We start from the raw sequence: 26,685 nt of genomic DNA on the forward strand, positions 1-26,685 counted from the left end.
AATTACCTTGCCAGTCCAGGAAGGCAGTTACAAAATAGTTCTTTTATTTCATTAAATTTCTTAATGACTGATTCTAATGCTGCTTTTAAGGTATTGGAACCATTCTTAATTTTAAAAGCAATTCTTTTTCTTTTTTTGCATAGACCTTTAGTAGGAGTAGTTCAATTCCATAATTGTTCCATAATTGCTATTTACGTGGTTTCTTGTGAATGTACACTTCTAATGGTGATAGCTGTAAGGAAAATGAGTTGGTGATGAACATGTCTGAAATGAGCTTCTTCAGATAGGTTGATGCAGAATTTGTCCCTTGGGACAGAAGCATAGACACATAGAAAATATGTCACAAGTGGGTTCCAGCATACCAGAGGAGCATGGTTAGGGTTATCAGGGACTCTAGGAGTTGGGTCTGATCTTTCATGTCATCTGAGGAGTCATTCCTCTCTCTCTTGGGGCCCATATGTCAAGCTACACTATTCAGTAAAGGATGATGTTGCACTGTAGGTCTCTTTCTGTTGGGTACTGACCACAGTTTGTGACTAGGTAAGGGTTGCATGCTGTATAGGCAGGAATGCACCACCCTGTATAAACCAGTTTTAATATAGCATGTCTCCAGGGATAAGCTTTTCATGGTTCTTGAATGTTTTTTGTGGGGTAGGCTATATCTACCATCAATAATTATGTTACAATGTGTATTTATTTGTTTTCAATATTTATACAAAATAAAGTTTCTTAAATCCTGATGTGCCATTGATCTTAGTGATTATCCTTTGCAATACATTAAAAAGTCTAGCTTTGTATCACATCTACAAAATAAACAGAAACGATCCCCAGAGCCCCCTTCAACTGTATTTAGTCTTATCACCCTTCTCTTTATTTTGAGTACTCCTTTTTTTTAAACATAGATCCTCTTTGGAATATTAATTTTTACACTTCTTTTAATCATGATCCTCTACCTCTGTTCCCCCCCTTTGTGGTGTGAATCATCCCAGTCTTTCTGTATTCTCTTCACATGAAGTTTTTTTCTTCTGCTTCTGATTATTCACATCACTGACCCTTCAGCTCTATTTTTACATTTTCTTAATGAAGGAACAGCCAGTATTCCAGGTGAGGGCTCCTCATGTGCTTACTTAATAGACATTACATTTCCCTTTATCAGTCTGTTTCCTATTTCAGTTATCTTTGGGGCTTTTGTCTTGCACATTTGCAAAGGCTTTTATTGACCTCTCCACACCAGGAGACTTCCCTCTCTTTTTATGCCCCTGACTCGTGAATAGCCCTTTGAGCCTGAGGGACTGCACCACGCTGTGCCTGCATTACCGACTGCAGTGGATTCTTTTATTTTTCAAAGCTCATGTGAAGTGTTCCAAACCTGGGTGCTGTGCTGTATGATTTCTGTAGAATGAAAGCAATTATTTTTGCATGCTCTCTCTGCTCAGGGATAGTTCATTAGAAAGTTTCATTCCTACATAGGTTTAAAATTATATGTTTCAGGCAGTATCTACAGAGAGCAGAAACTTAGACTGGAAATGCGGTTTTGAAAACTTGGAGATACATTGGGGACAATTCTATATATCACAGGCAGAAGCACTTCTGAAATGAGGGAGTAATATGTTTATATTAAATAGAAACTGAGTGTCCCATGACACAGTAAGAGAAAGACTAAACTCAACAGTTAAAAATGAATGTTTTGAGTCTCGTATTTAAATATGTTCTGTAAGGAATAATAATTAACTGGAGTTTTCTACTTGTCTGAGATTAAATATCTTACTCATAATACGACTATCTCTGGTTTTGAGCCAATTTTTGTCTGTTTTAATCTTGCTTTGTAAAGTTGCTTCAATGAATAAAGGGTGAAGGACAAATCCAAATAAAACTGTTTCTTGATGTGTTTATCTAAGAGGCCCCAGGAAGTGCTGTATATGAGCTCCAGGCCACAGGCTGAAACTGATTTTCATCAACAGAAATGGGAATGCAATGTAATGAGCCTGCAACTGGTTAAAATCAGACCACTTCTAATTGATTATGTCTGTCTAAAGGGGCTACAATTACAAAGAGATTTCCAGAGTATAGCACTGCCTAGGCCTTTCCTACATTACGATTATTTTCTGTAAGTGATTTGTTGTCTTCAATTAATAAAATCTGTCTCTTAAAGTGCAGGACAGCCCTTAGGGAATTCACTTCACAAATTCAAAACAATTTAAAATGTCACGTAAGGAAGGCAGGAAGTAATGGATACCAAAAGCATCTTGTCCAGCTAAAAATTTATTGCTGGCCAAATGATGATTATTGATCTTAATACAAATAAAGAAACCCTGTAGTTATTCTGATCTGCTGGTTTGGATGGAAGTGTTGCCTGATTCACGTCGCTGGGAAAATATAGTTTTCTTTCCTTGAGTTGATAGGCAAAATCTGCAGTACTTCTTCCAGCTCCCAATGTGCCTGAGGGTCTTCTGATGTGCGGAGACAGTACATAACAAGACTTACAACATGCTTTTTTTCAATTATCAATCGCAGTTGGAACTCAGAAAAAAAAAAAAAAACTGAAGCAAATTTAAAAAAAAAAAATTTAAAATATATAAATAAAAATACTTTTCTTTTCCTGTATTGAGAGCAAACAAAAGTTCTTACCAGATCTACGATTGTCTGATGAGTTAATGTCTACTTTCAGTATTAATAATTATTAATACTACCCAGTGAATTTGTTCTTACAGATCTATGCTAACTGTTTTATAGACCTGGAATGACAGAGGTCCAGGGCTGTTTCACTCTAATGGGTAGAACAACGCAGACCACTTCCAGGGGATTTTGTGGCACTTGTACCCTGCTAGAATCAGTTCTGTTACCCCTCCAGAAGTAAACCAGCACCAGAGTGGGTGGTGTAGGAACAAGGGGAATTTCTTAAACTTCACTCTTCAAACATTACTGCAGGAAGCAAAGAACACTTGTAGGCCTCTTTGAAGGGGAATGGTGCCTCCGAGTCCAGGTGAGAACGTGTCCAGCCTCAGCTGTATTTACAACTATTTGCAAATTTGCAAGTCTTGATCAGCAGGAGCGAGAAGGAGGCATCTGTGAAGCTGTATTGCTGCAGATCCATGTGTGTGTCTGAGGCAACAACCTATTAGAGAGCAGAGTAGGGGAAAGGGACCTGAGGGTCCTGGTGGACAGCAAGATGACCATGAGCCAGCACTGTGCCCTTGTGGCCAGGAAGGCCAATGGCATCCTGGGGTGTATTAGAAGGGGGGTGGTTAGTAGGTCGAGAGAGGTTCTCCTTCCCCTCTACTCTGCCCTGGTGAGACCACACCTGGAATGCTGTGTCCAGTTCTGGGCCTCTCAGTTCCAGAAGGACAGGGAACTGCTGGAGAGAGTCCAGCATAGGGCAACAGAGGTGATGGGGAGTGGAGCATCTCCCTTATGAGGAAAGGCTGAGGGAGCTGGGGCTCTTTCGCTTGGAGGAGACTGAGGGGTGACCTTATTAATGTTTACAAATATGTAAAGGGTGAGTGTCAGGAGGATGGAGCCAGGCTCTTCTCGGTGACAACCAATGATAGGACAAGGGGCAATGGGTACAAACTGGAACACAAGAGGTTCCACTTAAATTTGAGAAGGAACTTCTTGGTGAGGGTGCCAGAGCACTGGAACAGGCTGCCCAGGGGGGTTGTGGAGTCTCCTTCTCTGGAGACATTCAAAACCCACCTGGACACGTTACTGTGTAACCTCATCTGGGTGTTCCTCCTGTGGTGGGGACGTTGGACTAGATGATCTTTCGAGGTCCCTTCCAATCCCTGACATTCTGGGATTCTGTGATTCTTTTTTCTGCGCTCGGAGATGGGCTTTGCAAGAGACAGGATACCAACCTGCACGCAGGCTGTGCTGTAACACAGTGTTCCAGTGGGTAAGATTCCTCTGTGGAATATGTGGACTTTTGACAGAACACATCATAGACTTTCCTCCTTTCAGATCTTCTCCTGGAAGTTGGTGTCTGAAGCTAAACGATGAGAGTATTTCTGTGATGCTGCAGTGCAAGTAACACAGGAGCCAGAGCAGAGTGTTGCAGTGAAAGCACAGATTTGTCTCTCTGTGACACATGAAGAACGCCACAAGACAAAGTGGTCACTTTTTCTTTCTTTCTTGCTCACATCTCAAAACAGTTTTCTGATAGTATTTTGTCAGTTCATGAAGGAAAAAATGCATGCAAAATAGACTTGACTAATAAAAGTGTAGCTTCCCAGGGTTTTGTTGAAAAAAATGGTACTCATCAATAAAGTGTTGTGTTGAGTTTATAAAGGCCATCAACATAAGTGAAATAGGATGTAGAACAGAATTCAGGGAAAAGAAGAAAGAAGAATTTGCTAAAGGTAGTCCTTCCAATTTGCTCTTTTATCCTATATGTATGCTGTCAATCTCCTATAGTGTCTTCAAAGTTCAAGTTGGATGAGAAAGAGGAAACACTTAAAGAGGATGTCAAATAGGATGAATCTGTGATTTAGGAGAAGCTGCTACTTGAAGTCTAACCATGTGTTTTTCCTTTCTACATTTGAGATGAAAGTATTTATAAAAGTTCTTGAGATTAACCAAACTCCACTGTTGTTGTCAGTGGGAATGGTTATTCAGTATTTGCATAATTAATTTTGTTCATAAATAGATTATTTCTTATCAAAATGGAGAATACAGTATTCTGCTCTCACTCATATGTTCTTTCCTTGAGTCTTGCAAAAACAGACTTCTGTTTTCTTACTATCTTCCAAACAGCTAAACCTTTTGTAGATGTAGCTTAGTTAAGATTCTTAAATTCTGCTCATGAGTAACAGAAACAATTGCCAAAAATACTGTGTGTCACACCTGTGTATGAGATCAGAAACACGGGCAATTATGTACAACTGTCTGCTGATTGTGTCCTTTTTTTGTGCTCTCAAATATGTCAAAATACCGTGTTTTAAATAACAGAAATTGCAACTACTATTATTTTAGTTATATTTGTCCTTTTTAATCAGAAGTTGTAAAATATATTGGTAGAAATAGTGTGCATTGTCAAACTTTTAGATGCTTTGCCTTGAAAGATAATTTTAAAAGTAGGAATCTCTTAAATGTTTTTGCCTGAATATGATTTGTTGGACTTTTAAATAACATTTGAAGGTTATGCCTACTTTTTTCTATATTGTACTTTTTTCTTATTTTGAAAAGAAGGTAAATGGTAACTAAAATAAGTTCTTCTGCAGGCCTACTTAAAAACTGATAATGTTTAAACAGTAAAAATTTAACAGGAATAACTAAGTTGGTTATTTTAGCCATAGTATAACTTTCTTTACCTAGATCCCTAAGAAGCGTGGCCAAGCAGTTTATTGAACAAAAACACTGTCAGCTTGCTAATGCATGTTTAGTTATTTCGTCTAATTAGCTTAAACTTAACAAATCCCATCTGAATAAACTGAAAGTAGTTTTTGTTTGTTATGTCAGAAATTATATAAACTTTTTGTGCCAGTATATTGACTCTGACAGTTGGTCAATGTTGTTATTTTGAGTGAAAGTAAAGATTTAAAACATATTTATGGAGTCACCTAAGTGGCCTATGCCTACTGACATGAAATTGGACAAGTCAAAAGGAAGTGCAGTTGGGTACCCAATATTCTGACTCCACAAAGGCAGGAGAATGAACAAGTTGAGGATGGGATTGTTGAGGTCCAAGAGACAGGGATTGACCGGGAGTTGCAGACAGTAAAACGCTGTGTTCAGCGGGGAATATAGAAAGGTGTCATATGAAATAAGTGACTCCAGGAGAGAGTAGAATTGATGGTGTTTGTTAATGTTCGCAGTTAAAGATTCTGTCTCCTTCTGAAGATGGAAACTGCCCATCCTTCTAGAATCTTGTTTCAGGTTCTCTTCAGATTCCAGCATTTGCTACTTGCAGTGGGGCTTTATGGTTTTCTGTGAATGCAAAACAAAGTGAAAAACTTGGTGCTGTGCCAGAGAGATTCTGTATAGAAAATAGCAGCCTCAGTGTCTGGATCAAATGCTTTTTTCCTCCCCTTTCTTTTCCTTTGGAAACTTTCCTCTATACTGGACAAAATACAAAGGGATGCTGCTGTCCACAGCAATATATTATCAGCAGATTCTGTTAATCACTTGTGTTTGTAGTTTTCAATTTTATTGTGAGTACTAATGTGTAGTCTCTGGTGTTGAAGATATTGCAGATGTCTTTAAAAGAAAACATCCCACTTAAGCCTTTTTCCTGATCATCAACAGTTATTTTAGTTCCACGTTGTAATAAATTATACTTTTCTGTTGTCTTTTTTTTTTCCATTTACCAGTGACAGGGAAAATATGAAAGAAAATACTTTTCCTTAATATTTGTCTAGGAAAATATTTTCTTGGCACTGGCTACCTTTCAGCCTTGTCTCTGTTCATATGATTTCTTCAGATGCCCTTGGATTAGATGGCAATTAGTGAGTGCAAAGGATTTTAACCTCTTCTCAGTCCATAAATAATTACAAGTTCTTCTGCGTCTTTGTGAATGCTGATGAATTTTTGATGCTTGGACCCCCTTCCCATAACATTGTACTGCAGATGCAACAGCATTTCATTGCTGCTGCTTGTAAATTCTGTCTGACTTTGTAGAGTGTCAATAAGTTTTCTTATGCTTTTAATTTCTCTCCTTATTGTCTACTCTGTTCTTGCTTTCTGGAGCCTCTAGTAGGAAGATGGGGTGGGTGCTCGAGGTGCTGCATACAGGAGCTGATCTCTTACGTTTATCTTGAAGTGTGCAAATACTTAAATGTATCATGATCACAGGTACAGAAAAAAAGCCCCTCACACAGTGTACACTTGTTGATACGAAGAGGTGTCCAAATGGCAGTAGCCCAGCCAGCCACTGTAAAAGTACCTAAACTAGCAGAAATACATAACCTGCCCTGTTCATCAGCTAGCAAGGTGATGAAACAAGTTTAGGTTTTAAATATAGGAAGAATTCAAATTACTTCTGTCACTTTGGAATATACAGAATCTTTGAGATGAAGGATCAGCCGAACTGTCTGTCAGCTGACTGTTAATCCCTTCACAGGGAAGTTTTTCTGTCCTTACTGTATGTTTCTTCTTATTCTGGGAACAGACTACAGAATAGTGCCTGCCTGCCAGTGCTGGGAAGAGCAGAAGAAAGCAGATGAGTAATCCTGGAAATTTCACGGCCAGTCAGGCAGGCCACAGATTTTGGATCTGGCTAAACTTTGAGGAGGTTTGTAGCTGGAGATTCACCAGGTCTGATAATTCCATTCTGCTCTTCTTCCTTCCTCTTTATTTTCAGATCATTAAAGATCATTCAGCTTCATATAACTGACTGAGCATCAGTTAATCATGAATAGGATTTAAAAAATAACCCCTCAAACCTAGGGGATGTGATGTAGATGTTGTGTGGGTATCTTGGTGGAGTGGACATAAAGGGATTGAGGAAGACTGCGGGATGTCCATGTTCTGTGTTGAGGAGAACCAAGTTGTTGTGTAAGATGTGTCCCTTCCTAGAAGAGTGACAGAGTTCTTCCTTTCCCACAAATGAAACAATCCTTAAAGGCGGGGGAGGGAAGGAGAAATTAATCTTGTTAATTCTTGGTGGTTCTTAGGCATCTGTCAGCATCCTGGACAAGACTTCTGTTTGCCAGGATCCTTGTTTGGTTATCCAAAATTTGCTCTTCCTTCTCACAGCAGCTGGTCGTTCAAACTGTACAGTTATATTTGTTTGTAAATAAAAGTATTTCTTTACTGTATCTTAACAACAGAGACAGCTATTTACTTTGGGAACCAGCGTTGTTTTTTGGTTTAGTCGGATATTTTGGTGTAAGCCAAAGAAAAGAATTTACTTGAAGTTAAACAGAGGAGAAAACATTTACATGAACGCCAGGGAAGATTTCTTAGTGATGAAGTTGAAAGCAGGAATATTTCCACTGCATGGTAATAAGACAGGGGCTTTCTCTCCTTCTGTACATATCTGAGTGGAAAAAGAGCAGCGGAGAGCATGTGTAACACAAGATGAATGCAGAAGGATTTGCCTCATGGTGTGCTGAGGCTGAGCAAATATGCAGACAGTCCTGTTTTGCTGATGGCTTTGCTGTTGAGACATCCAGTTTTAGAGGGACTTTCCGTAAATTAGATGAGCCAGGGTGTTCAGTTTCTCACAATTACATGGGAAGAACAGAAGTTATCCCAAAGGCTTCTGAACCAAAAGAAAAGTATCTGATATGTGCAGAAAAAGAGGAACTGTGGCAGAAGACTCTCCTGTTGCAGTTTCTGCAAACTAATAGTTCTAGGAGTGAGTAGCTCCACTATGTTTTTTTTATGAAAATATTTTTTCCCTTCGAAGATGAAGACAAAGAGTGAGGTTATGCTGGCCTTGCAAAATTCAAATGAGGGTTTACTGAACTGGATCTGAAGTTGGGTGCATGGCCAGCTCCTGGAGTCCATGGAAGGGTCACCACTCTCAGATGTTGAGTTGCAGACTCTGGTGAAGTTGGCAGCGTCGACACCAACAAAATGAAAGACACCCTCCCCCTCTTCCCCTAATGTTTGCATCTCTTTTTGTCCACCCAGTGCTACTCTACCTTGCCTTGCCATGGAGCTTTCACTCTTCCACCCTGTCGGTTTTCATGTTGCTGCTTGCACGTGTGATAGCTATACCTTAACGTAAAGCAATGTTGATAGGAAATAAAAGCACTTCTTCTGCAATATACCTAGAAATATATACTGTTGATAGGAAATAAAAGCACTTCTTCTGCAATATACCTAGAAATATATACTGTTGATAGGAAATAAAAGCACTTCTTCTGCAATATACCTAGAAATATATACTTGGTTTGAACAACTGAGCTAGTGGAGTCCTCTGTTGCTGGAATGCAGCTGGGGAGGGAAGCACGTGGGGGCTCCAAAACCGAAGCCGCTTCTCTTCTCAAGCTGAGGGGCTTGAACTGGAACCTTTTTCTTTCAACTGCCTGGGATTATTTCTGTTGTTAAACTGCTGTCTGTGGAGTCTGGCTGTGTAATAACTGGGACGAAGGCCTAATCCCTCTCCAAGGCAACCAGACGGTTCAGAAATTAAGGAATTCTGGCATTTGGAGACGTGTCATTTGAGATAGGCAAGAATGCTATTAGAGTTTATGCCGTGATGCCAGTATGTAATGCCAATCTGGAGGGTTTTAGAAAATGTAGCAAATAAAAGACATGACTTTGCATGTTGGGAGATGGAAGCCACCCGTGTCCTTCAGAGGATTGTGCTGTGACATAGGTTTGCAATGATATGGCAGTTTCTTTGACTACATCAAGCTCGTTCAGAAAATAGTAGTGAAAATATGAATAACAGAACGAATGGTTAAATAATATGTCTGAAAAATCTTTTTTCAAATACCAAATTTCTTTGAAGCTTGTCCAGAATTACTCAGAAAATGCTTTTGCCTTATATGCCAGGTAGTGTACAACCACGTCAAATTTCTGTGTAAATGTCAAACAAATTAAGATGACTTTGAAAGAATTTGAATATGAAAGGGCAGGATATTTAACTGTAAATAGAAGGATTAAGGAAATGTCTTCACGGGCAACAGAACAAAACCATATTTGTGTTGCAGCTTCGTGTCAAATTCAGCCATTCAGTGGTAATACTTGGACAGGCTTTTAGTAGTACTCAGTGCTTACTTAATTATAAATAGTAAAGTTATATGGCAATGATTTGTCTTCTTGAAGATACTGGAGAAATCTAAGTAAATTTCCTTTAATCTTTGTATTTACCTTTAATGCTTTTTGATATTTTAAAAAACCTCAAATTTCTAAAATCCCTTAACACCAGTTACATTGTTCTTTTCTATGCCTGAGTTTTTCTTCATGGTTTTCAATTATTTCATGCTTGTGTTTGAATTCTGTGTGATCTAGCGAATTAGCTTCCTTCTTTTTTTTAAGCTATGTTACCTGTTCAAAGCTAATAGGCATAGAAAGAGCATACTGGATTTTTTGAATCATTAAATTCTTTAGATTGATACAGACAGGACAGATCTATTTATGTAGGTAGGCTGACAGGCAGTACTTCCTCCAGTCTGATCTCTGATTTTTAGAGCTATTCTATCAAGTATAATATGACTGCATAGTTGTATTTGGTGGGGTTTGAGGTTTCCAGACTACCTACTTTTTTTTTTTTTAAATACAGTGTATTTGTATTAATCACTTTCTACAATGATAGTACAAAGCATATACAATTTGCAAGACTGTATTAGTAGCTTGATTTAAGGAAATACTTATTGAACTATAACTGGCAAAGATGACAGGCACTCTGCAAAGTACTGTAGCATTTTTAAGTTGTTTGAAGCTTTCATCCCATGAGTTGAACAATTTATGGTTTTCAGAAAACTTTGTATCCTTATTTCTTTCTATTCAAGTATGAATACACATGGTATCTAGGAAAGTTGTTTCATCATTCAGAATAAGTTTAAAATGAAGGAGAACGATATTTTACTTTCATGCCTGAATTTACATTGAGATACCTTTGCATACCCGATCTTTTTCAACTTCAGAATCGCTTCATGTTCTGGAGCAGATGGTAACACTTATCTATTTGTCACTTAACTTAGTTTTATTCTCATTTCAGGAATGCGGTTGTTTGGATTTTGGGAAGAAGTGAACAAAGTTATTTCAGATTCTGAGTTGGTGTCTGGTATCCCCTATTCATCAGCAGTTCCCGGACTGATACAGTATATTGAGAGCATCACCAAGCTTGTGCTGTCAGTGCTGTTGGTGACTGCAGGTCCTGACATCCAGAGCAGCAGTTCACCTGTTGCAAAGCGAATTGCCAAACCAGCGCTGTCAATAGCTCATCTCCTCCAGTGTGAGTTTCATGAAGTGCGTCTGCTTGCATTGGAAGCAGTGCTGCTCTGTTTGAAGCAAATAAATTCCAAGCGGGTTGCAGAAGGAGGAGGTGTATTGTGTTTACTCACTGATTTTGAAGGCACTCTTCTCACAATGGCTCTGAAGGAAAAGAATTTCCAATGTTTTTGCAAGGTAGGAGGGTGCTATTTTATTGACATCTGATATGTTTTCAGTAAATTATATTATTAATTAAAAAAATATATTTCAAATGGGCAAGATGTTTTTAGGTAGTACATTATGTGGTTTATTTTGTTTTTTTGTTTTCTTTTTTAGTTGAATAGGAGCTGTGCTATAATTCTGTAACAGATGTTGTTGCATAAAAGCAAGAACTTCCTTTTTCCTTGCTTTGCACTGTCCAGAGGGAACCTTTGTGTTCTTGGAGTGGGGATATAAGTCAGTGTTATACTGATCTCAAATGTATACATGCATGTTGAGATTGTAAATTGTTTGTTTGTGAATTGTGTTTTCAGGTGCTGGAAATTCTTTATAATATGGATCTCAGAAATGTGATTCCAAAGACTGAAGGCACTATAAAAATGAATCCAAATGAGCTCTTAACCTGGAGTTTAAACGTTATAGATATCTCCAACAGGTATAGTTTGTCAGGCACATTAAAATATTTGTATTTTAAAAACATTAAATGTTGAAGTGTTCATTTATTGCTTTTGGGCTGTTAATTTAAAAATCCACATTTCAGAAAAGCGAGTGTGATTTATTTGAATAAAGAGGGCTTGTGATGAGATTTTTTTAGAGAAGTTAGACATGGATCTGAATTACTAAAAAGTCCTTCAGGTCATACGAGCAAGCACGCTGTAAACGTCCAGAACTACAGTTCCTGAAATAAGAAGTTACTCCAGCTGTCAGATGATGGCCAGTGAGAACAGCTCTTCCGGACGGTAATCGGGAAGCACCTTAATGCATAGAAGTGATGATGCAAACATGCGCTCACTCGCTGTGAATCTGCCATCTGTCCTGGTTTATCTGCAGATTGTCTGTAGAAAGTGATAAATCTCATTTCACTTGTTGCATTGGCAGAAATGGTTAACCCTAATTCTTGGGGTTCTCACTCCTTAATCAGACTTATAAAGTCAGCAGAAAGCACTGAAAATTTGGAGCCATTTCATAGTTTGTACTGGATTAGAAGCTGTGTCCACCCATTCATAACGGAATGGTCAGAGTTAAAGTGTCCTGGCTCTAAGGGCAAGACTATCCTGTTTCTAATAGTATTTTTTTAAGTCCTATAAACATTGCATCTCAGTGTTAGCAATGTAGAATATTTAGGGTATGGAGTGTAGAACAACATTTTCTAGCTGTGCACATTTGCTGCTGATTTTCACTAAATTTTTCAAGCTTAAGTGGTGATGTGGATTTTTTTATTTCTGAACGAAATAAGATACTTCTGGTAAAATAACACAGACTGGTGCTGTTAGAGGGAAATAGTTGAAATAGCAGACTGTACTGCTCAGGTGTCGCTGTTCCCCGTGGTGAGAACAGCCCTTCAGGAGCCACGGTGTCCAGCACTGTGTCCGGAGACCCTGCTGGGCAGCATGGAGGCTCAGGGGCCAGCATTTGGCTTATTCTGCACTAGTAACATTTCTAGCAGCTGTAGAAGAAGTGTTCCTAGAGCTTGACACCAGCTTGAAGAAGTGCTTGTGTTTATAATTTAAAATAATAACCGCTTTGTTTGACTTGGCTTCCATTTTCAAATGTGTTATTCTATAGGAAGTATGCAGATAGAAAATAAACATGAGAGAGGTGAAAGTAAGAGTGTATTTCATTTGCATGTCAACAAAAAACTTAACTAACATCAAGATCTGTAATGTAAAAATTGTGAGAGCTCAGCTTGCAAAATACCTGATGGTGATAATGAGGAATGATTAAGAACTGACTGTTTTTTGTTTCTAGAGATGAAATGATGGCAGAAATAGCTGCTTTTTTAAATATTTTCTCTACCTTGTTTTCTCAGCACTGAAGTTCAAAGCATAGGTCTCAAATTTGCCTCCAAGTTGGTCCTCCATCTTTTGCAGAACCATCAGCAGGTAAGGCAAACAGAGCTGTTTAACTGTGTTGTAATTCCGGAGGTTTTAGTGATAGAAGTCATATCTTTTAGAAGCCCCAGGCTTGTGTTTTCTCATGTCATTGCACCTTTTCGGGTGTTGTCTTCCTCTCTGAATACACTGCCACGTTCCAGGATGGAACAGCCATGAGTATCATCTTGGCATATCCCTCTCACGGTCACTTCAAGTTAAATATGTACGCAAATTTTTCCGATGGATTAATTTCAACTTCTGAGAGCATCGAAAATAGGCACTATAACGTGGAAAGAAAAATGCATACGGTGATTAAACACGTGTACTGAACCCAGTCCATTTCTTTTGATTTTAAATTGTCAGTCTGTGATGTCACGTGTGTGTGTAGAGCAGCACTAAAGCAGCTTTTAATGCCGGACAATTTTTTTGTTTGCTTTGGTTGGTTTCAAAGATACAAAGAAAACTTAATGGATATTTAAAACCAGACAAAATTCTCATCTTTTTTAAATGGTTCTTTTTTCCTTATGTAGCTGTTATTTTTTTAACAGGATATGCAACAGAATTGATTGATATTGTCTGCTAACAGTCTTGTCTCACGATTAAAAAAAAATGAATATCGGATTTGCACACAAGAATTGGGAACGTGAATTACGATGATGGATATTTTTGTTTAAAAAAGGCGAAATGCAAGGACTTCAAGCTGCAAACATTAAAGTAACTGTATAAACCTGGTTTCACATATAGATGTGGAACATGTTATTGCTCTGAAGTTTTGTATTGATTTACAAAGCGGAATTAATGAAAAATGCTGTTAACAGTCTTAACTCTAGTAATGCCAAAACAACTTTCTCTAATAAGCATATAAATCACTGGAGATCTAAGACATCTGTAGAGAGTGTGCCTTCTACTTTGTAAAAGACCAACTACATCAGTTTTCCATCTAAATTCTTCGGGTTTGCATTCAGTATTTACATCTATAGAAGGGATTGTTTCTGTTCCATAAGGTAAAAGTCAAGTTCTGTCTTTCTAGATAGTTCACGTGTCTGTTCACAATTTCAGTAATTTTAACATCTTGGGGATTTTTTTTAGCCTATTACAGAATCTGTAGGACACGCTCTTGTATAATACAGCGCAGGTTCGTGACCAAGTGTGGTGCAGAGCGCGGGCAGAGAATGACTGAGGTTTCATTGATCCCTCAGCGAGTTGTCCTGCGCTTCTCTGCCCTTTAACTCAACGCACCTTTTCATTGGTTCTTCTCTTTACCTGATTTGGTTGTTCTGTTTTTCACTTCCTTTAATTAAACATAACAAAAAAAAAAAAGGAAAAAAAAAATTAGTTGCACATACCTCAAGTGTCTCCAGGTTGAGCTGGTGCTGCTTTTCCTGTTCTCCTGTGCATGAAGTCCCAATCTGTTTGTTGGATTTTTTTTTTCTTTGCCTCTGGAACTTCCTCCTAATTGTGGTTGTGTCTGGATGCCACCTCCTGCCGTTTGCATGTTCTGTTATCGAACCTGCGCTTGACATTGCTGCACTGTGACTGACCTGCCACGCTGCGTAATGTGGCATTTGCAGGGGATCCCAGCTCTCTCTGGCCACTTACGGAAGTCAGGACTTTCTCTTCCCAGTTATGGCCCAGCTGTCCCAATGGAGATCAGAGCTGATAAGTCTTGCAAGTGCTATTTGTTGTGGGTAAAATGCACATTATTTCTTTCTGAAAAAAAAATCAATCTAATAGCTGCCACAACATATCCAAAAGAGTTGAAGCTTTGTCCCATTGCTACTAAGTAGTAGTTTTTCTAGCATGTATCTGAGAACTAAATATTTTCCAAAAACTACATTTTATTTGAACCAGGAAGTTTCTCCTAGTTTTTTTTTTTTAATTCTTCATGTTTTAGGACAGCAAGCTTTTCTGTGTATCTGGAGATTCCTTCTGTGTTTTGAATGCACATGCTATCAGAATCCAAGGTATCTCAACAGTCTTATTAAAAACCTTTCCATCGGCAGTAGCTGCAGAGGAGACAAGTGGAGCTGCATTTACCCCTTTACCAAATATTGTGTTATTACCAAAGCCTAAGACAGGTGCTGTGGTTGATATGCTCCAAGTTGTTTTTGCAGATATGTGTATGTGTCTACATGTAGTATGCTTCTGAGAATTGCTTCTCTTCATTATAGTCCAGTATATTTCTCTTTGGCTTACAAGTTTAGAGGAACTGAGGACACAAATACATGCTTTGACTTCTGTGGTCATTGGTGGGTCTGTTGTGAGCGGACAGAGTGAGAGAATTGCCTGTGAATACTGTTCTTACTAACAGAAAATCTCCCATCCTAACTATCTGTGACACAGTAAGCCAACTTTTTGGAAAAAAACCTGCATTTACTGTTGAGTACTATCACTTCAGCAATCCATAGGTTCATGTCATGGTGAGTGCTAACATTGGGTTGCACAGCCTAAGTCTCATGTGTTCTGTGCCTTCAGATTTCAGAAGAAGTCCTGAAAAAGTGGGTTCAACTGATAGTTGATTTTTGTGGAGATGAGCAACCGACAGAGATGCTGTTAGCAGCTGCTGAAGTGCTTAAAAGTATCACAACTTTTCTTCTGATCAATGAGAAGCTCATTCTTGGTGAGTAGTTTAAACATCAGTTTTCTGGGTCTTTTTAGATGAAACCCATTAATACAAGACTTAAAATGTATTGTACACGTATGTATGTACACACAGCCAAAACACATAATTACATCAAACAGGGTATTCTGAAAATCTTAATTGGTTTTAATGTACTGAACAGACTTATTTACATTCTGGTACAAGAAGCACATGTGCAGAGCCTCCTGCAATAACTCCACAGAAGGAGGCCATGAGATATTGCTGTGTCTCCAGGCCACTATACATTGCTGTACAGATTTACTGCTTTGCTTTCTGAAATATTCTACTGGTGATGTGGACATGCTTTTCATTTGACACTGAGTGTAACAAAGCTGTGCTGGCTGAATGTTGAAATTAAAGGATTCAGTCTAGAAATGAGGGACGCGTTTTGCTACGAGAATGATTAATAACTGGGTCACATTATACCTCCCAGATAATTTAAGTTAAATTAGACTGTCTCTTTAGAAAACCAACCAGCAAACAAACAAACCACACAGCCTTATTCAGTAATACATTACTGACTAGGAGGCAAAGCTGTGTGAAATTTTCTGATCTGTTGGCAGAAGACATAGGTTTTTTCTTCTAACCTTTTCTATCCCCTGCCTTTGGTGAACAACGAATAAGGGATTTTGTTACTAAAGGGCCAGGAAACATGCAAAAATAGGTAGTGATAGATGATAAAGAAACTATTTTGCATCCTGAACAAGACACTTAGCTTTAAATACTTAGTTTCTGTGATATTCTAATCCACTGTAGTTGTGTAAATGTTTTTAGTTTGAGTAGCTTAAGCACACTTATATGGACTGGATACAAATTTCTGTTAGACAAGAAGAATGGCAATATTTCTGAAACTGTAGATACTGGTATTTTTTTAAATTCAGCTATTTATTCTGAGATATGTATGAGATGTGTCTGTATTCTGAGATGTATGAGAACATTTAACAAAGCTATATCTGTTATATGAGGTCAACATTGTACTATTTAATGATCATAGTAACAGCTCTGGAAATCTTGACCTCTACCATCTACTTAAAGCTTTTAGTAGGACAGACATTACCATTTTATATCAAATAAAGACCAGGGAGGTATCCAAGTGAGAATCTCCTAAATGTGTGCTCCTTGCCTGTCACCATTTGGTCTGTAGCCAGTGGAGAACAGAGTTTCCCCTCTGATCATGTCAGAACAGTTCCTGGTTTCCATACTTCCCAGTCGGGCAGATGTGAAGGTCTGAAAGAAAATAGCTGTTTGTATCCTGCTTAAACAAAATAAAGCAAAATAACAAACCATATCACAACAGAAACACCCTCAGGGCCTCAGTGAACAAACTGTCTGAACCTATTATTTGCTCTGAAAATTTGGCCTGGGGCAGAAAGATGCAGTACTGACCCTCCATACTACCTATAATAGAATTGTCAGTCTGAGGTGCTGCATTCTTCACAGCAGTGAAATTGTCCAGCTACTGCAATGAAAAGTTTAGCGAATCAAGGCATGAGGTGGTGTTTATTTGCAGTGTTGTAAACCCAGAATCCTCTCCCTTAAAGTTAAAGGGGTTATATACATATAGACAGCTTTGACTTTTATGCCTTGTTCTGCATCAGCTCGCTTGACCACATATAGTACAAAGTAGAAGTTAAAGAAAATTCTGGTTGTATGAAATTGGAGTGTAGTCATTCCCATATGCTTCCATTAGGTATGTTCACAAGACGAAGAGGGTGAATGCCAATCAATATGCCCTGGCTGACCCCATAATTTCTCCATCATGTTGCTTGAGGGTTCAGAAAAAGTCTTTCTGGAAAATCCATTTGCAGCCTTTCACCTCTCCTGGAGATATGGTACAAGCTTGTCTAGGTGGGAGAGCTGGCCGTTGTATCTAGAAGGGAATAATTACTCTGCCTTAGCTGTGCCAGTGTAATGTTATTTGGTGCATCATGCTAGAAAACTTCTTTCTGATATAATTATACTCCATGCTATTCCCACCTAGGGAAGTTAGATGAAATACAGGAATGCTTCTTCTGCCTGTATAGTAAAGGCTCAAGCAACTAATTTTGGCCAAGCAGTGAAATACAATTAATTGTCTGGCTAGCCTTGTGATACAAATCCCTGATAGACCTGTTGACAACCTGCTTGAAAAAAAAACCAACAGTGCAGCACTGAAGCACCAACTCCATTGCTCTCTGTGATCACCAGAAAGTAATATCTAACAGCTGGCTGCCTCTGAAAGGACCTTCCACTGGGTTCCTTTAATGAGGATGTTCAACCAGAGCTGCAAAGTACCCCAGCACACCTATGAGCATAGCTTTGTGACTTCAGCTAGTTTTCCTTAGTGTGACACCACTAAATGGCACAAGGGTCTGCAAGTGGAGCATGGCTTGAGAGATGTGAATTTCTGCTGGAGTGGTAGGGGGGTCTGCCTGTTTCGGGTTTATTACATGAACACCTCCCTCTTGGCAGTTATTTCTGGTTAGTTGTAACTGTGTGCAGGTGATTACCCTGTGGGTTAAACCTGGCTTGCTTCTAACAGATGGTGGGTATAAGGGTGGCAGGGCATGGTGGTGAGTGAGGTGGGTATGGGAGAAATAGCTGATGGATAGATCCCTCGGAGGTGGGATCGCTTGCTGCAGGGAATGGTATTTGTGGCCAGCACTACCGGCAGTATTTGGACAAAATTTGGCTTGTTAGCCCCTGCTACAGGCAGATTGCAACAGCAAAGCCATGATCACAGTGCACTGGTCAGTGTCCAGCAGCAAGACCTTTGCTGTTGCCAAACAGGAATTCTGTAATCTTAGAAACTGTAGAAAACTCAGAACACCTATGACTTGAAGTTGCACCCAGTCCATTCTCTTATCTGTTGACCGCTGTTTAAACCAAGGTGTGTCAGACACCTAGATGAAGTTCACATGCACACAGAGCATTTTGATCATATTGCCAATTGTTGTCCCAGTGTTTTGCCAGTGCATTTCTCCTGCCCATGATGCAGCGTTTCACTGTGTTTGCTATGTTTAGCTGTGGAAGCAGAGCTTTGTATCTTCTATGAATGAGTGTAAGAAATAGAAATCTAACTTTTCTCTGTAATAAATATAGGACTGTCTGATACCCTTGCTCTGTGGAAATGTGTGATTCTACTGCTGCAGAATGAAGATTTGATAGTAAGGGATACTGCTGCTGAGGTTATACAAGTGACACAGTGTGAAAAAAAGAGCAGTAAAGGAACAGGTATGTTAACTTTTCTTTACTTTTAAATATTATTGGATACTTGGGAGACAAAACTATTCATTTTCTCATTGCAAACTTCTTGCTAACTGTGAAGTGTTCCATTTGTCTCTTAGAAACACATACCACAGGAGGTAACAGCAGGTTATGATGTTTGACACCCACCATACTTTATTATTTTGCTTTTACTGCTCTTGGTATGATTTCCATATGGTTACACAGGTATGTAAAAAAAGACAACAGCAGTATTCAGCTTCATGGTTCTTACTCTGATGAGTTAACTGTCACATAATTTCATATTTTGAAGGTTCTTTAATACCAGCTTTGTTCTAAAATAATGCAGTGGAAGACACTCCATGAATCCCAGGTCATTGTAATAGCCAAATCACAGAGAGACAGGAAGCTGGGAAACAGTATTCAACTCACTGATTCCTTATTAGACCTTGAAATCCATTTAGATCCAGATCAACAAAGACAATTCTCTGCATACCCACAATGTGCTTTCGAGGATGTCAGCCTTTTTGTCTGCATGCCCTAGTTTTCTCAACCCTATTAATTAAAAAATAGCCACAAAACTTGAGTAGGCTTAACTAATTAATGTGCTTCACTTTGAGAGCCTTTGCTGACGCATTCTTCCATGTGTTGTGAATAAATTAGAACTTGCTACCAAGTGCATCTCTCTCTGGTGGTCACTGCCAGCCTACGCTACTCAGTACCGCCTGTACCAGCTTGTCTGCAGTCGGTTCAAATGAGTCGGCCGTCTCCATGTGAACCTCTGCTAGACTGGAGATAAAAGAACAAAAAAAGGAGGGCAGTAAAAATGCATGTTTGCCATTGATGTAGATAGAAGTATGCGGGAATGTGCTCATGAGGCAGATGTGTTTTTGAGCTGGCACTGTTCAGGCTCAGTGCTCTGGGGTAGGAGGGGGTAAAAGGAGTGATGTGTTATGGACAGATTCAATCTTCGCACAGGTCTCATTACAGGGCTCTTAGCACAGCTCTGGCTGTTTATCTAGTCCCAGCTACAGCTCTCTTGACTATCAAGAGTCTCTGTATGCGTGTGCCTCGGGTCCTTGACACTGGCCTTTGGGGAGCATCCTCAAATGCCTCTAGATGGTACTTTCTCTGGAAATAACACAATGCTGAATTTTCTCCCTGGCTCCTTGTATCTTCTCCTTTCTTCCTTCTTGTATCCCTGTGCCAAGGGGTATTGCCCTGTAGCTGCATGAGGCCTCTGTCCTACTAATTCATACTAAGGTGATATCAGTGCTTGCTTTATAACTTACCGCTTTGGAAAGCCAAAGTGACCATAGTTGAGGAAATAACCTCATAATTGTTTGGTTTTTATTTGCTGTGTTCCTAATTAGGATAGGAACCCTGTTCCCAAACTTATGTTAACCCCTTGGTTATACTTAGTTTTGCCTCCCTGTTTTTTCACTTAAACTGCTTTCATCTCTGACTTGCAAAGGTGGCTGCTTTTGGAAAGACAGAATGCAGTTTCTTTCTGCCTCCATTTTACATTATTATTGTTCCTTCCTGTGACCTCTTTTTTTTTTTTCTCCCCCCCAAACTCCTTTCACTTTTTGTGTTTTGCTTTCTAGCTTATAGGGGAGCCAGCGGAGGAATTTTGCCTCTGTGGCTTTTGTTTACAACCAGTTTACAGTAAGTTTACCTTAGAATGTTGTTACTTTCATTTATCCCCTTTCATGTGCACATGAGTCTGCAATATGTTTGGGTCTAGGACTTAGAGCTTGGATCACCAGTGCTCTCTGTGCTGACGATTTTTAATGACATTCAAATATGTACTTGTTTTTTCTCAGTTTTCCTACCATGAACGTCTGCTCTTTCATCACAGAGCGATTTTAAAATATCTAAGATGATACACTGAAATTCAGTAGAATCCATAAAACAGCTCTCTTTAAACCTTTTATTTGATAACAAAATGCTGGATATCTTACATTGACTGACTTTTCATTTCCATTGAATGATGACAAGTAGGTATTGTGGCCCAGCAGTATTATCATGCCATCAGAAAGAAATATGACTCAAGACATTGGAAAGAGGAATGGATTATTAGAATCCCATTTTCATATGTTCTATAATTGTTTCAGTTTCATTTCATTGCCATTACCAGTAGCTAACGTTAGACAGTAAAGAGTCTGTTATACTTTCAGCTTCATTTGTGCGTCAAAAATTTTTATGCCCTAGTAGCCATTATATTTCCAGAAATACTGCACTGTGGAAATAGGTTGTGGTGTATTTCACCCTTTTATTGCTGTTAATGCACAGTATACAGAGTGGGAATGTTGCTCACAAAATCCAAGCACTGGACCTGCCAGAAATGTTGGCACTGGCTCTTCATTGAATCCACTTCTCACAAAATGGTCTCTGGCTGTGTATACAATGTGTAAGGTAGTTGTTCTTCCCATTTTCTTTAGGACTGAAGAAAAAACTATTGTCACCTTAGGGAATCAAGACCTTAGGTGTGTGATTTATAGCAGAGATGCAAAGGAATCCCCCATCACAGGCTGACAAGTTCCTCTTTACGTCACACATGGCAGAAGAGTGTATGAGAGACTTTGCATTTGCAAATAACAGCTGGACTGAGACTAAATTTTTATTCTGCTTCAGCAGAATAATGGGAAGTTGGGCTGTCATTAATAATAACACACTTATTTGCATAGATTGCTCATATAACTGTTATAGGCAGTTTTTCCTTTACATACATGTTGCTGAGTAACAGTACAAATGTGTAGCAGTGTGATTGTGTGAAGTAATAGGTATTTTCAGGCCATTTATAGATGGTGAAACTGGAGGCAAATGATCCCATCTATTAGTGTGGTTTCACTTACAGTAACAGCTCCAATCTTGTGTAATTCTTTGAAATGTTATATGAGCTCCTGGAAGAGAATATGAACTTGGTTCCTGGTTATTAACTCATGGCTTTTAGTGAGGGCAAAAACCCCAATTTCCTCGATTGACTACTCCATGAAGCCTTGGGTCAGTCAAATTATGAGAGCAGTTACTTTGCAGAGTCTGAAACTCAGGGTCACAAATGTGATACAAGAACCCTGTGAAAATCGCAGCCCCCATTTTTGCGTGAAAGGAGAATAGCTCAGAAAACCAAACATGGGTACAGCAGGGCTCCTACACTCGCTCCACCCTTCTCCCCAAGAAAACTCCTAAAAACCCTGTTATTTTTTACAGGAGGGAATGACTTCCACAGTTACCAGGAAAGTTAATTTTTAAAATTTCTTTTATTCATACAGAGAAGCTTGGTTTAATTTTGTAATATGTGTAAAAGCTCATATTTGGGAGGGGAAGTCACTGAATTTGGCTGACAGCAGTCATTTTCTGAGCAGAGCAGGTCAACCAGAATCCAGTCTCGCTAGAAACGAGAAAACCTTTTGTTTTCCTTGCTAAAAATACCAACTTAGCAGCTAGTTAAGGTTTTACTAATAACTTGAACAATATAAACCCCATCTGTAACTGAAGGTATTGTATGTACACTTTGTTGCTGTTTCCTCATGCATTGAGGTGTAAACTTCTGGGGGATTGTTTTATTCCTTTTAGGACGAGGGAGGGTACAGGAAGTATTGTGTTCGGTGTAAATGTAGAATAGCTGCTTTGAAATCTAATTAAATTAGTGACCCATGGCTGTGTAAAGTCTAGACCTATTCACAGCAGCATTTCTTATCCAAGGGGGTTACTCCTTAGAAGAAAGAAGATAATTTAAGTCAGGGAAATAAGAGCTTGCTTTCTCTACTGACAATCACTTTACTGAATATCCTGAAAAATTCGAGTAACTCAGTGCTAGAACAAAAACTATACATTGCTGTCATTTTCCTCCATGACTTTTTTTATCTAGAGAAGTGTTACCTTAAGTAAAGTTAGGATCTTGTCGGTGTTAGAGAAGTTTGAATGAACTACGTTTTACTAAGCAAGTGCGATTCTCTAAAATTCTCTATTAAATACCTTTAGTCAGCTTAACCTTTATCTTGGTGAATTACCAAATTTTCCTTAAATAGCTTAAAGAGCATTTTTATTGTTGTCAGCTTTAGCACCAGTTTAGCTGATTTTTTAAATTGAGCTGAACTAACTTTTGAAAGTGCCTGAATGATTTAGCAGCCTAAATATTCTTCTTGAGTATAATTTAGGCCTTTGGGAGCCTTCTGCTGCATTTATGGTGAAACAGCAGCGTAGTATAGAGGTGAACGATTTAGCTCATGGTCTGGAAGAGAAACAGCCCTGTGTGAGCACCGCAGTCACTCCATGCATTATGTCTTTGAAAATCAGTCCAGTATTGTTGTTATTATTTCCCTTAGTTCTTGAGTAATTCTGAAGACAGGATTGGGGCTATAAAAGATATAGTCAGTTTTGAACATATTGCTGATTTAATCCACTGGCCAAAAATTCAGATATATGAATCCTGTTCCTTCTGTTCCCATTTCAGATGCTTAGGAAATAAGCAATAGATGATACCCCTTTGCCAGGAGTTATTGAACAAATGGCAATGCAAAGCTCTCTTTTCTTCTCTTGATGGTTGTTCCCTTCCCGATAGATTCCACTTTTTATCTTCAGAAAAAATGATCAGTGAAAATGACAAATGTCCTATTTTCTGAGTCACCAGGAAAAAAATGTATTAGCTGGCTGGTTTAAAGAAGCGGACTTCTCTTTCTGAAGGACATCCTCTTGGGAGGGGGTGGCACTCCTCTGCAGAGAAGAGATTAGGTTGAGATTCTTGTGGAAATCTTCATTGCTGGGTGTTTACTTGTGTTTTAGTGGCCCACAGTATCTCAGCCACACCTTACTGTATCAGACTAAATGCCTTTAGGAGCCTTTCAGCAACTTTCATTTTGCTTATTAACTAGAGAGTGTAAATGTGAGTAAAGGGAGAAGTTAAAATGTGCTGCTTGAGGGGGAAAAAAAAAAGAAAAAAATAGTTTTATTAGATTAAAGAACTAAAATATTTTCTAAGTGACTTTGAATTCCTTTCCAGGCTTTAGCATTTGACTGAGTAGAACCTTTCTATTTGGGAACCATGCTGTCTCCTTGGCATGGAGAAAAGCAAAGCTTCTTGTTTCCCGTGCCTCTATTTCTTTAACACATCATTAATATTGAAGGTCAATTAAAAATAAACTTCTTCATGAATCTAGAGTAGGTGTCTCTCTCATGAAGGTGCATGCAAGAAGGCTTATTTACATGGGGGATTTTTGAGGATGCTGGTGTAAATAAGCCTTAGCAGAGGTAGAAAAGGAGAAGTTAAGAGAAGTTCAGACTGACTATATTAACATTTGGAAGAGATGAGGAGAGAAGAAATACTGCTCAGATTTATGTTTCTTGTTCCTATCCTCAGTGAACCTAAAGCTGTGCAGAAGTTTTCATACATGTGTTCCCTAAGAAGATCTAGTAAATCACTTGAGCAGGAGATAAGAGAGAACACAGTCTGTGTGATGTTAATGCAGCACAAGGGTATGGCATTCATCAGCAACACCACAGATGATATCAGCAAATCATGGGTGACTGGTGTGATCCCAGAACTTGTACCCCAAATGTCCTTTATGACTGATCCATGAAGTATTCCAGGACAAGCGACTCAGATTTAAACTGTTCCAGTTGCTACTGAAACAGCTGAGAGCTGGGCAAACCAAAAATGCTAAAAATACCATTGTCATTGGCAGTGCATGATAGGGTGTGTGATACGAGCATCCCACATATTGCATAGGAAACAGTGAAGAAAGATATTCTATTTTAATTGTTGCCTCAAGTGCTTGTTGGCATTTGAAACTATGTTTTCAAACTATTACTTAAAGTACATGCAAACTTTGGGCATAGTAAAAGGAGCTTTTCTTCCACATGTTTACCGTTGGGTAAATGTGTTAAATAGATTTCTTAAAGCTTTAGTTCATCTGCATGTTGAGTTAACTCTCCTCTCTACCCAGACCTGTTTATGAAGTGCTAAGTCTGTGTGCTGTGGCAATGGAGATACAGAGTGACTGGGGTGAGAACCTGTGCACCACTGATGGGGAAACAGAGTGGTTTGAAGTCACCATGTCTTGTTTATTGAAGTATATAAAGAAGAGATACAAACAAGATGTTCAGAACTCTCCTTTTCATACAACCAACATGCTCATCCTCTTGCCAAACTTGGGGACAGATTCACCCCTTTTTGCTCTACTTCTGTGCTGGTGTAGCCTTCTCTTGAAGCAAATGGGAGGACTGTGGTGAATGAAACGAGTGTCAGGTTACTCTGATCCTGGACAAAGATTGATGTGTGGGGCTCAACTTTTCTCATGCACTGGCTGACTTGCCCTGATGTTCAGGTTAGGCTAATAGACCTCTGAGGCCCCAGACAGTTCCTTTAGTTGTGGCTTTTAAAACCAGTTCTGGCAGCTGCCTGGCTTTGAGGAATAAGTGGTAATTACCTGAACATAAGCTAGGGAACTGCATGCATGCAATCTGGTCTGAGGATGCTTTAACCGGAGTCCCTGGCAGTATTGTAGGTGATAGATTTCCTTTTCTTGATTTAAGTCAGACTTGTGCACTTTCTCCTCTAGTCTGAAATTTGAATTTATTTTCTATTTAGAGATTTGATGGAGTAGCTACAAAAAGCACAAATTCAGAACTTGTGTGCATGAAGAGCTGTGCTGAAACTGCTGTCTGGAGCTCTTCCACCAGCCAGCCTGAAAAGGGAGGTTGGTTGCTAGTGCTGTGGATGGTTACAGCTCCGTACAGAAGATGGAACATCTTCATTCTGGATAAATGGCATCAACTGCTATGATGCTGAAAGTTAAGATCTTCCCACAAATGGATCAATTTCAGGGCCTTCCTACTGCCCCGAGTAGGAAAAAACCAGCAGATTGGAAAAAACATTTTACAAGTACTTATTGCCATCCATGATTTTCAAGCTACCTCGAGAGTCTCTTATAATTTTGGAATGTGTTGGTCAGAAAAATCTCCCAGTCAGATCTTGTGATATACCACGGGTACTTGGGAACAGTCCAGAAATTCTCACAGCATCATCTGGGTTACTAATGGAAAACTGCTAATCATGTTAGCCAAAATATGTTTATGTTCCTTGTATTGGGGACAAGTGGAAAGAAGGTTAATGTGGTGTGTTTTTTCTGGGATCAGCTCCAGGATTTCTTGATAACTGCATTCTGGTAACTAGATGCACAGCTCACTAAAAAGAACTGGATTTCTAAGCCTGCTATGAAAGAAGAGTCTTTTGAGCTGAATGTTAGGATTTAAATGGGAGGTGGCATTTACCCAAATGGGCTTTAAGTGGTGGAAAGCAGAGAAGTCACATAGATGAGACCTATCTAGGCAGAAGAGAATACGATCAATCAAAACCAGAAAAACCTCACAGCAAAGCAGAGCTGCTCCTGGCGTGGAACAAGATGATTTTTCTACAAAAGAAATCAATTTTAAAAAGATAGTGCATGCCGTTTATGTAATAGCCTAAGATAAAAGCAATACTTGTTGCAACCTTGTTGGAGAGGTGTAAAGTAGTGGCAGTAGTTTGCAGCATTATATTCCAGCATGGTGTAGGACTTTGTTTTCAGGGACACTGTAAGGTGGTAATGCCTCTTTGGTTATGTTAGATAAGGCGTGCTGAGGCCAGGAGGAAGGGTCAAACAGTTGCTTGTGTGTTCTGGGAATCCTGTGAAGCAGGTCCCAGCGAGGGAGGCAGTGGGCGTGCTGCCGAGAATTACTAGAACGCTGCACAGTGAAGTGCACCCAAATGGGACTGAAAAGTACTGTAAAGCATGGAGTGGAACATCACCCACCACTTATGCTCTCTGTAATTGTGGGATCATAAGCAGAATGGGGTTCACGGAGAAAAAGGACGTTTTGTCCTTAAAACGTTGAATGTTCAGCCCTCTGTGTAAGGGACGATACCTCTGGCTGCATCTT

The 26,685-nt window shown here is 39.2% G+C and overlaps 1 protein-coding gene across 1 annotated transcript in view; it reads left to right on the plus strand.

Annotated features, from left to right (window-relative positions):
* The window catches only part of THADA (THADA armadillo repeat containing), a gene marked incomplete at its 3' end in the record, with an annotated part of 165,811 nt that overhangs the window by 119,209 nt on the left and 19,917 nt on the right, over positions 1–26,685 (plus strand). The window contains exons 32-36 of the mRNA XM_080341089.1: positions 10,610–11,019; positions 11,358–11,479; positions 12,854–12,926; positions 15,393–15,537; positions 18,640–18,771. Of these exons, the coding sequence (XP_080197215.1) occupies positions 10,610–11,019; positions 11,358–11,479; positions 12,854–12,926; positions 15,393–15,537; positions 18,640–18,771 (882 nt within the window). The remainder of the gene's footprint in view (positions 1–10,609; positions 11,020–11,357; positions 11,480–12,853; positions 12,927–15,392; positions 15,538–18,639; positions 18,772–26,685) is intronic.

This window comes from Nesoenas mayeri (genome assembly GCF_963082525.1).
Source record: "Nesoenas mayeri genome assembly, chromosome: 3".
In the NCBI taxonomy this organism is placed as follows: Eukaryota; Metazoa; Chordata; class Aves; order Columbiformes; family Columbidae; genus Nesoenas; species Nesoenas mayeri.